The sequence below is a fragment of the Micropterus dolomieu genome, linkage group LG17, assembly GCF_021292245.1.
Source record: "Micropterus dolomieu isolate WLL.071019.BEF.003 ecotype Adirondacks linkage group LG17, ASM2129224v1, whole genome shotgun sequence".
NCBI classification, from domain to species: domain Eukaryota; kingdom Metazoa; phylum Chordata; class Actinopteri; order Centrarchiformes; family Centrarchidae; genus Micropterus; species Micropterus dolomieu.
In genome coordinates this window covers 23,572,296-23,584,083 of record NC_060166.1, presented here as the reverse complement: position 1 = coordinate 23,584,083, position 11,788 = coordinate 23,572,296, and the positions used below count along the sequence as shown (strand labels likewise).

Below are 11,788 nucleotides of genomic sequence, written 5' to 3'. Positions count from 1 at the left end.
TCTAAAAATTTTAATAAATCATGTGAAAGAATGTCACTCTTTTCTTTGAAGAAAATATTACTTTGTATGAAGTCACTGAAATTGTTCAAACTGTAAAGATGAAAAGTTTGTATTTTCTGTATTGGTGTTTGATGCTAGTGTTTTTACTCTCAGTGTGTTCTGAGTGACAGTGTGTGTTATCTCTGTGAGGGCTGTGCATAGTGTTTGGCTGCACTGAGCCTGTTTTGAGCCATGTGTTAAGAGTTGTGTTGCTTGGAATGAGTTTTGCAGGTGATGTGAACTGTTTAGCTCAGGTGACTGTTGGTAGTGCAGACTGTAGTTAGAGTTTGCACATGTAGCTCCAGTTGTGCTCACTGTCGTTTAGCAATCGAAAAAAACTGTAATCAGAAATGCACTCAGTAATTTACTTTTACAATAATACCACATTCAGAACACTACACACATTTCTCTATGCACTTAAATGTAAACATAAACTGTACGTAAATGTTCTGCTAAGATTTTCCATATATATATCTGTCTCGCTACTGCAAAAATACAGGATATTTGCAATCACTCTGTTTTGAATGTGTTTTTAACAGTTTTATGACACCGTGTGTTAACATTTGAAAAATGTGCTGGATATATAGTGTTTTCCTGGTGGTTATGTAGTAATGAGAGTTCATGGATTTTGGAGAAAGTTGTCATTGAATGCATTTTGTGTGAAAGCAATGAAAAATTATTCACAGTTTGGTCCACATACATTTCTGTTTCGCTGACTGTGTAAAGAGTTTTGACAATTTCACTTCAGTTTTGACCAGTGCAGGTTAGCAATTGAAAAAAAACTTTAGTTACATATATCCTTGTGTATTGTCTGTAGCTTTACTTCCTGTTTTTATTTTGTAATTGTAGTGATTTGTGTTTTTGTCTAGCTTTGTTTCCTGTCTACTTGATTCTTATGTGCCTCATCCTTGATTAGTTTTTTTTCAATTGCTAAGATGCAGTGGTCACAACTGAAGCCACTTTTTCAAAACTCTTCACACAGTCTGCATTACCAACATGCATCTTGGCCAAACAGTTAATCTGACCTCCAAAAGTCACTCAAACCACCAAAACACTTCGTACAAATCTCAAAATAGACTCGTTCAACCAAAACACTGGCAACAATTCTCATTTAGAAAGCATACAGTCTCGCTCATAACACACTGACCTACAAAACACTAAAAACAGGGAGCATTACCTAAATGAAGAACTTTTATCTTTGAAGCGTGAGCAAATAAATTAGGTTTTCATTATACAATAACAATAACATATTTTCACTTTGATGGTACTAAAGTATATGTAACAAGAATGCATCAGAAATGCAGCAATTTGCTTCAATATCCTTTATTTGTTCTATATCTGTGGATAGTATTGTAAACTGTGAAAAATTTTACTGTAAGTTGAAACAAACCCCAGCAAACCATCATTGGTGATGTTATCTATGTTGGAGTTCTCTCACACGTTCACAGTTTCTCTCGAATGGTACAGTGTACAACTGCTTCGTCCTTATTTTATGTTTCTCCAGGACTCTGGCAATTGTCGTTGTGCTGACCGAATTCAGATTTCCAAAAGTGATATTGCCTGCCTTCTAAGATTTTCTACTTATTTCAATCTGGTCACTGCAGAAATGCAGTACATTTACCATCAATCTGTTTTGAATGTGTTTTTAACAGTTTTGGACACAATGTGTTAGCATTTGAAAATTGTGCTGCAGATAGACAGTGTTTTGCAGGTGGTGAAGTAGTAATGAGAAGAGTTCATGAATTTTGGAGAAAGGGGTCATTGAATGCATTTTGTGTGAAAGCAATGAAAAATGATTCACAGTTTGGTCCACATACACTTCTGTTGCGCTGACTGTGTGAAGAGTTTAGACAATGTGACTTCAGTTTTGACCAACGCAGGTTAGCAATTGAAAAAAACTGTAAGTGCCCTGCCCGCGCGTGTGTGTGTGTGTGTGTGTGGCCCTGTATATATTGCCCTCAGTTGTGTTCAGTCCTTGTGGTGTCATTGTCTGATGTTGAGTGTTCTGCCTTGTGCTCTGTTTCCCTTGGATTTCTGGATTGTTCCATTGTGTTTGGATTACCTTGCCTTTTGTTGGCTTTAACCAAAGTTTTTTTAGGCTCTAAAGTGTCTCTGATTTAACCTGTGTTTGGACTCTTGCCTCATGCTCGGACGTAAGCCTGTTCCTCCTCGTCAGTGTCTGCAATTTGCAACAGCTACTGCATTCTGATACATACTGTAAATCACTGTTATAAGCAAGGCTATGTGGGGGAAAAAGATAAGATAAAACATTTGATGTGTAGATTCTGACATATTTATTATTTCTGCCCTTATCTAAATTACAACACATTCATATTTCTTTTGAATGACAAATGTTTAAAAAGCAAACAACCTATATTTTAATATTACTGTTTTTTTAATCATTGGTTGGTTTTGAATGCATGGTAATACCTTAAAATGTTTCACATTTTCTTGTCAGATCAGAAAGCAGTGGAGAAAACTAAAATAAAACTAGATAATATGGAGGAATATTATATAAAAGCATATTTTACACAAAAGACATTATCTTACTAAGGAAACGATAAAAAGAAAAGGCAAATAACAAAACCAAATCAGTTATCATTATCAGTGTGATGTCATTGAATGGTCCATTTGATTAACCTTCTGTTCGTCATTACAATTATCATCAACATCTTTGATAATTGTGAAATTCTTCTAATCCAGATAAAACCTGAACTTGATCAATAAAATGTCATATGATCAAAACAGCACACAGCACAGGGCAGCCCTTATTTCAGCACTGTCCAGTGACGAAGACCTCGTTCAGGCTGTACAATGCCTCCTCCTTAGTGATCTTCTTCCATTCCTCAGGAATCTTTGCTGGCTCCTGCTTGTATTCCTTTGCAAATCTCTCATTGAACCTCGCCAACACATACCTGTAAATTAAAGTTTTGCATATAAAAATGCATATACTGTACATAACAAATGTTATGTAAGAGACACATTTAACCAATTATAATAATTAAGCCTTAATAATCCTCACTATACCTCCAGTAAACATCAGGCATCTGGCTGTTTGGGTCCTCAGGGGAGATGCTCCAGTCTGGGTAGAGTAAATGGAGGACCCTGCATGCCACAGACATGTCGTGCATGTCCTTGCTCTGGTCTGGGTTGCCCTTGGTCATGCTTTCAGCGCAACTGATACAGAAAAGAGAGTCCGAGTCATGGGGGAACATGCCTTTGGGCCTGTGGAGCAGAGCCCGGTGAACCTCATGCCCCATCTCCTCTAACTCACAGGGGGCTCTGCAGAGAGGACATTGCTTGTCACAGCCTCTCACTCTGTTGAAGAGGGATTCCTGGGGCTGAATTGGAAGGCACTGAAGAAGTTGGGTGATATCCCCATTTTGGGAGAACTCCTTAGCTAGTTCCAACCGCATGGCAGCCAGTAACTCCATTAAACATGTGATAAAGCGATCCCATTCAGTGGTGATATCAAACAGAGGCCCATCCAAAGCGGCTTTGGTGACATCCACACCTCCGTCTCTTTCTAAAGTGAGGCACACTCTCTCCAACAGTGGCTTTGCATCACTCAATACTCCATTGGTACCTTCTGCCGTTTGGCTCACTGCTGCCGCAATCTTTCCTATAATTTCTCCAAGCCTCTGTTGCCTCCATTTTCCCAAGTTGTTTGATTCAGAGATGTGAGCCACCACTGTTTCTTGGATCTTCCTCAGTCTGAAGTTGTCATAGTGAAGCAAATATTCCAGGAAGCTTTCAAAGCAGTCTTCTTTTATCAGCTCTTCCAGCAACCTTAGGTGGAAGGCACGTGGGGACTGATACTGCAGAGCTTTACTTTGGATCTCTTCTACAATATGCATCCCCAGTGGTCTGTAGATGTAGTCCAACACCGTAGATTTGATGATCATTGAGGTGAATGCTTGAGCCACCCTCTGGCACTGGTCTCTCTTCCTGAACTGGTAGATAAACTCAGCCAAGTACATACTCTTGGTTGCAGTGAGACATGTCAAAAGCTCTCTGTCTTTGGCATAGCGGTCATGTAGTTTTTGGAAGTCCTGGCAAGCAGCCCTGCAGAGATAAACCTTCAGATCAACTTCAAAAGCTGATCTTATTTCCATAGGTTTTTCTTTCAAAGCATTTTCAACATTTTCTAACAGTTTTGTAATGTAGCTGTCAGAGAAATCTGCTGGTGAGCTATATTTATCTGCTACAAACTGATTGTATTCATCTATGATTCTGCATGCTACCTGTCGAGCTTCTAACTTGTTTGGTCTGTTGTTGTCTTCAAACATATGTTTTAATCTGCTGCGGTATCCGAAGTGCTCATCATTAACTTGGAAGCTAGATGTCTGGTTTTGGCCGAGGACTTCAAGTTTTGTTATATGTTTCTGGAGCCCACGGATGATTAGATTCTCTTTTAGAATATTTGTCACTCTTGTAGTAATATCATCTGTTTCTGAAGGCCTGAAGTCAAAGTTTGACAATGTCTTACTCCACACACTCTCAAACTCCTCTTCTAGTTCTGTATCTTCAAAGAGAACTTTAGTTGACCTGCTGTTCTCTATCAGTGCAGGTAGCTTAGATTCCTGTTCTTTTTTCAGTAATGTCTCAAATTTTTTCAGCTGCGTGGAATAACAATGGCTCTCGTTGACTGTCTCCATCCTTTGTATTATCTCTTCAGTTACTTGTTCCTGGAGGTCATCCATATTACTCATTATGAATGTCTTCATTTTAAGAAGGTCCTCTTTCATCAAATAGGCCTCTGCTTTTGACCTCAGTTTGTCCACCTGTGTTTTGACTTCTTCTCTGACTTCATCCTTGAACTCACTTGGAAGGTCATTTTGGATTGCAGCATCTAAACCCTTTGCCTTTGTGGCTAAGATTTTCTCTGTTACCCCCATAAGCCATCTTTCCATGTGTTCCAGGAAACTATCCTCCCACTGGGAAAGTTCTGTGCAAAATAAAGAGAACGCTAAAGCTTTGTCAGTATTTTGCAGACCAATGGAGAATGATTCTGCTGTCACTGCATCCCAAACAGCAATCAAACGACTCATAAATTCGGGCAGACCTGTGGCTTTGGACTTAGCTGCACACCTTTTCAATGCCCCAAATAAGTTTTGCTTAAGGTTTAACACAGCCTTACTATACTGCGAACCAACTGGTTCAGAGAGAGACATATTGTACCAAGGTCCTTTGACAAAGTTTGTGGTCTTTCCATAATGGTTATCAGAATTGTTAGTTCCTCTGTACCCAGTCTCAGTCTGAAGCATCTCATATACACGGCTCAACTGTGTGGCTTGTAATATGCTGTTTATTCCTTCATCCTGGGCCAGGACTTGGCAAATGGGGATGGAGCCACATTCTTTGATGCGTAGGAGAGCATTGACTATGACAGTGAAGTTACTTTCAAACTCGCTACCCGCATGTGAAGAGATGTTCTGCATTAAAACATCACTCAATCCTGTTGCAACAGTGGCCATCTCATTGTCGTGGATCAGCGTATTTCTTTTGTTGTGTAAAGATATTGAGCAGAGACCTTCTGCATCAATTAATAATAGAAAATCACACTCCATGTCCTTTCTAAGGTTATTGGGGAGGCACAGGGCAGCCATGTACAACCCTCTAGTGGATCTTTTTCTTCCTTCAGGAAATTTCACCCCAAATAATGCAGAAAGAACCTTAGCGTTCCTTGCATGATGTACTCCAAGGTTTGTCAGCGCTTGGACCCTGCACTGTTTTTGAGGTAGGCGGCGTTTGAGTTCTGCAAAGACACAGCCCAGCCAGTGAATGGGGATGTTTGAGGCATCGCCATCCATTAGTTCAAGTGGAATCCCATAGAGAAGAAGGTCTGTTGCTAAGCTGGGGAGACGCAACACATTCTGGCTCCCACTGCCTGGGCTGATGTGCGTCAGCTCAAAAATTAGGCCCATCTCACGCAAAAAATGCTCAAGCCCCAGTAACGCCAGATCAGGTTCAAAAGGCAGTGAACATGAGGCTTCCGGATGCTTAAAGGAAAAATCTTGGCACCTTTGTTGTTTGGTAGAAGAAGTTGAATCTGACTTAGCTAGTGTCAGCTCTTGTTTATCCCGCTGTTCCCCATGGCAGCTCAAGTTTCCATTTTCAATCATTTCTTCATCTTGAATCTCTTTTCCATTGGATGTCATACGTAACTGCTGCTCTATGGCTAGATCATGTGTGGACACAAGATGTTCCTTCTGTTGTGACTGTGGTTCCATGGTCTTTTCTGTAGACTTAGGTAAAACATGGTCTAACTCTTGGCCTATCTGAAACTGTTGCTCAGAAACTTGCAGTTTAGTATTTACAGGCTGCTCTTCAGTGTTTTCCTGTTCAGATGTTGAATCTGTGTACAAACTGTCCCCTAGGTAGTTATTGATTGCATTTTCAAGCTCATCAGAATGTTCGGGCATGCAGTTTTCCATTTCTGTCTGCAGGTTTGTGAATAGATCTTTTGGACTGTTCTGTTTTTCAGTTTGCATCAGCTGAAGCTTCAGCTTCATCCAACTAAGGAAATATGTCCTCTCCCCTTTATTTGTTGTGCAAAGCGCATCTGTGAAAATCTTCATTGCTGGGGTCATTTTGTAGCTGCTCAATTCTATCAAGATGACTTTCTTTTCTTTTTGAAGTTGGGGGTTGATGTTTTTTCCTTCTTTTATCTGTTTTCTCTCCTCCTTTTCTATTTCAGCCAGTTTGCTCCACAAAGCCCCCTGCAGAGGAAGCTGTTTCTTCCTAAATTGATCAGATCCCTTATCTAAACCTTTCAGTACTTTCTCCACTGTAGCCATTGCCTTTTTACAGACTGCCCCCTCATCCACGTTAAGGCCTAGATCCTCTGCTAACTTTGCTACTCCCTCAAGTGTAACAAGTTTCAGTTTATCTGGCAAAAGATCTTTCAGGGTATCACACAGTCTATTAGCCAGTTCCTTTTCACTCAAAGCTCTCCCTTGCAGCACTGATCCTCTGGGAAGCCCCATATATTTTTCAAGGTTCTGATCAACAAACCCCACAACTCTGTTCTCATTTTGCTCAGTGTCTGATAGGTCAATCAATATGAGATTGCTTGCCATATCCTTACAAGAAGCAAGAATTTGTTTTTCTTTCTCCCCAAGATCCCCACAGAAGACAACCACAGCTGAAGACGCTTGACATAGAAGACTGAGGTTTTTTTCATGTGTACTGGCATCACCACGTAGGTTAGAGATGACTACAGGGACAGGGAAAATATCTCTAGCAGTGTCTCCACTGGGTAGATACCATCCAATCTCTACCAGGCCATTGGAGAGTCTTCGGGGCAGCTGTCCTCCATCCACCCCCCTGTGGAGAAATGTTTCCTTGGGAGCTCTGAGTCTACTCATAACATTGTTTAGCACTTTTGACTTGGAGACACCACAATGACCAAGCTTCACACAAGAAATCATTGGCATGTCTGTGCTTGCCAAATGTCCTTCGTAGACCTTATTATCTTTATCCGGAAAGTGAGATCTCCATTGGCTCACAACACCTCTCAAAGGCCAAAGAAGGAAGTGACTGGGTTCTACTGGATTTATGTTTTGAAGGACCAGGGGCACAGCAAACTGGCATTGCACCATGCGCACAGTCATCTCCTGCTGAAGAAAAGTGTTAGCAGACATAAAGACAGCTGTAACTAGATCAAGGGGGTTGATGGCACACTGGCTATCTCCTCCATTTATCTCCTCGGGTGATTTGTTGGCATTGTTCAGAACATCATGTGGAGGTTTGTAGAAAGGACTCCGGGCATCTGGACTAAGCAGCCAAAGGTGTTGGAGGAAAGCATTTGGTAGATCCTTGGGCTCTAGAGGAGCTTGGGTATCCAGGGTCCAAGTGCTGATGTCTAACATAGACGCTGGGTCCAGTGGTGTAGTCAAGAAGGCCTCCAGGCCCAGCATATTTAAAACCTCTGCCTGGGCATTGTCCTTTGGAGGTTCTGGTTTGAAAAAAACAAGTTAATCATCAGGCTTAGGATTAGCTACATTTTTAAACCTTAGGCAGTAATATAGTTGGATCCAGGTAAGTGTAAAAAATGTATATATTTATTTAGTTTATTTATTACATAATTATATGATCAAAAAAAGAAACATGTATTTAGTAAAGTGGAAAAAATGTTCTAGTTCTTTGAAAATCTTTGAGAACGGCCCAGAATGGGCCAATGGGCCCTTTTATTTTCTATTTACTAGTACAGTGTGAGTGCAGAGGTTGTGGCTTGACAATCGGACTGTACAGTGTGAGCACATAAGCATGAGTTTTGGCTTTACATCGGAGACAATTAACACATAGTGTATGTCCATCTTAACAAGAGACTCTGCTTTTTAATTATAACCCAGAAGAAAAAATCTAAAAAGTCATGGTCATCTGTCAATACATTTCCTATTAATGTTGTTAATGTTGCATATAAACTGTTAAACTTATATGTACCAGAGAGCATTAACAGTTATTATAAACATTTTATTAAGCATTACATTTTAGCTCAGAGTCTCAGATGTACCTGTAAACAAAACAGCAGTGTTCCCCCTGAACAGACCATCCCGTGGTGCCATAACCATCAGAATTTACACTTGCTGCCACCAACCCAATTATCATTAATGAGTAAACACATTAAAACATTCAGCAATCCTGAAAGTCCATCCCTTCTGGTCTGCAGGTTTTATCTCATTTAGTTTCCAACGCCACAGAAATCACAGGAGGCTCAAACATGCCCAAAATTATTTCTGCCATCATTAATGGCAGGAACAGACCTCCTCAAATTTAACTTGACAGCTAACCAAATTATTTGGTATCATGGTTGTTATGCACACATTATGCAACAGCAGAATGTACACACATTTGGATAAGCTGACACATTTTAGGGGTAACAGTTGTGTGTTGGCTTGGGTTGCTGCAGCAGTGTCTATACAAGGTGTCACTGATTTGTCTGCAGAACTGCACACGTGATAATTGTAGCAGGCTTAAATTTAGTTATGCATTTGAATAAATTTATGAGAATTAATACCCAATTATGAATTTTAATATTCATAAAATCAAAATTATTCCTCGTTCCAGGAGTCTCCGGACCTCTAGGTAGCTTTTAATAATTATAAAATTATTACTAGTGATCAGTTAGTTAATAATCGCTCAATTATCTTAAATCAATCAGTCAGTCTCATATATAAAGGGTCAATTCTCTTGGCAGGGACGTAGAAATAGGCAGTGAATTTATTCTCTAACTAATGTGATATAAAAGGGTAAATAAACAATGGCGGCACAATGAGCCTGGAGGTTCGATTGTGGGAAGCATTTGACTCATACAGTGTAGGAGAACTAATGAAAGTAAGCTATGAATTTAGGAATTAAAAGGAAATATTAACATTTCGGTACATCTCTGACCACAGAATGTTGGTTAGGTCTTATGGCTTGTCGGCCTGCTTTGGTCTGTTGCACGGGTCCCACGCTAGCTGCCCGATCCTGGCTTTTGCTAGGGATTCTCCGGGGTTCTCCATGTCTGACTGAAGAAAACGCCGTCCTTCCTCTGGAAATTCGGCTGTTTTCAGGTTTCCTTCGTTGCCGCTGGCGAGACCACGTGGCTTGGTCTGACCTCGGTGAAGTTGGCTCGACGAAAAAGCTTAAAATGGAACTTGGTCTTTCCTGAATTAGTCCAGTGTAACTTAACGGACTGATTTTACTTTAACAAAACAAAAGAAAGAAAGAAAATAAAACAAACTGAGGGGCAGATCGATGTCGCGGCACTTCGCGTGTGTAGCTTCAAGCGAACAAAGGGCTGGCCGACTCTTAGGGCGTTGCCTGGCGAGGCACGCCTGACGCGTGCCGAAGCGTCCAGAGAGCAGAGAAGAGAGGGAGAGAGCCGAGAAGAGAAGAGAAGAGGGCGAACGACGTCGCGTGTCGCTCTTTTGTTGTCTGGGGCGTGGTTCCCCAGAGGGCGTTTCAGGTTTCCCGAGGGACTGCCTTTCTAAACTTAATGTCTAAAAGAAAAGAAAATCTATTTGCGCGTATTATAATCAAATATTTTCCACAATCGAACCTCAATGGTCGAACAGTTGTACCGTTCTAAGTTAAGCATTTGGTAACAGGAAACAATTGTCACATTATTGGTCAGGATATTTATACATTTAACGGCATTTCCAACGAGGGTATGTAATACTTATTTCGTCCACTTGGGGGAGCTCAGGTTACATGAGGAAAGCTTAGATTAATCCAAGATCATCTCTCCTTAGGAACCGGGGAATATTGTTGATTCATCCTTAAATTCAAGCTGGCGATTAAGAATATAGTAAAACATTCCTTTATTATCATTTCTAAAGGAATTTTGTAAGAAAGTATTATGAACAAGCATTGATTACATTAGATGAGGGAGTGTCTTGCTGAAGATAAAAAACACTGCAAAAGTAACTTATTTAGATTCTTTTCAGCACTAATATCAACAACAGATAACAACAACATATTAACATAACTACTCAAATAGAGGCAAACGTAATCAGGTAACTAAAGATTTAATTAACTTAATTAAATGCTTTGAGTCTTTTGAGACTCCAGTCTTTGGTTATTTAAAGTTTGGCTTCCTGGGTTATGTCACAACTTGGGTGAGACAGGGGTATCCCTTTGATGCGGTAATGAAACACAGATCAAGGTCAGTTGCCACGGTTACACGTGTGGGGGGCCAGTTTTGATAGGCTGTTCAGGGAAATGCAATCGCTGGTTCGTGTCCCTTTGTCAGTTTAACAGTCAGGCCCCGCGTTATCAGCTTCGTAGATCAAAAAGGTGCCAGTTTTACGATCAGCACTTAAACAAAGCAACTCCCCCCCCCCCCCTTCCGTTGGGGTCTCCCCAGCAGTCTGTTGAAGTTGATCTTTAACCCCCTGCGCCTCTCTGGGAGAGGAACGGAGGAATTTGGAGTAGCTCCAAATTTATTTAATAAAAATTGCACAAATCCACACCGTTGTTCCACTACATAATCAATATGTGCATCCGTTGTCAACCAGAGTAGATCTTTACTTTTACGCAAAGTCAGATTTGACAAACCATTGTTTAGCTAGCATATGGTTTGACCTCTCTAAAGGTCACACTACTGCTCTGCCACAAGCATAAGAATGAGAAAGTCATACCTTTTTACATTTATTCCTGCTTGGATACCTTCTTTCAAAATTATACAGTAGATTATTTTTTTTAAACAATATAATGCATAAGGTAGGATACATCTGTGTAGAACATTTAGACATCTACAATTTCTTTAAAAATATTATCCTTAGCATATTTAGGTAAGTTGAAAAATGGTAAAAATAATGCACATTTCTATGATGCCACAGTAACTGAAAAACAATAAAAAAACATACTTTTCTTTTTGCTGCTCAGCCTCTTTGGAAACTTAAAAGACATGATACATCCAGAGTATCGCTTCTCTCTGTTGTAAACAAGTTTTTTTCTTCTCTGGTCAGCCACTAAGAATCAGGAGTGTTGACTGGAAACCTGCGATTAAAATGCATAACATGAATACTACTGCAAGGTTCTATGGTCTATAACATACGGATCTGCAAATGTGAACATCTCTGTTGTCTAACATAAAGTAGATTAGAATAATGGTGTAGCCTTCTGTCTCAAGAGGTTGGTCTGGAATGTTATCTTCCTGAAATGCTTAATTAAGCAAGTTCCAGTTTTATTTTGCTGTTCACAATAAAACCTGCATCATGACTGGCTGAACACGAAATACTGACATAGTATCCTCTAC

General features: G+C 40.2%; 1 protein-coding gene across 1 annotated transcript; it reads right to left on the bottom strand.

Annotated features, from left to right (window-relative positions):
- Window positions 1–2,812: 2,812 nt before the first annotated feature.
- Window positions 2,813–11,439, bottom strand: si:dkey-202l22.6 (interferon-induced very large GTPase 1). The gene is made up of 4 exons (XM_046074203.1): window positions 11,397–11,439; window positions 6,406–7,999; window positions 3,067–6,063; window positions 2,813–2,954 (listed from the first exon to the last, which is right to left on the bottom strand). The coding sequence occupies exons 1-4, from the start codon at window positions 11,437–11,439 to the stop codon at window positions 2,813–2,815; spliced, it is 4,776 nt and encodes a 1,591-aa protein (XP_045930159.1).
- Window positions 11,440–11,788: the final 349 nt, after the last annotated feature.

Coding starts and splice junctions, on each gene's coding strand:
- si:dkey-202l22.6 (XM_046074203.1), bottom strand. CDS start 11,439: ATGTCTTTTAAGTTTCCAAAGAGGCTGAGCAGCAAAAAGAAAA. Junction 6,064..6,405: donor AACTACCTAGGGGACAGTTT/GTACACAGATTC, acceptor CAAACAACAAAG/GTGCCAAGATTTTTCCTTTA. Junction 2,955..3,066: donor ATGCCTGATGTTTACTGGAG/GTATAGTGAGGA, acceptor TTTAATTTACAG/GTATGTGTTGGCGAGGTTCA.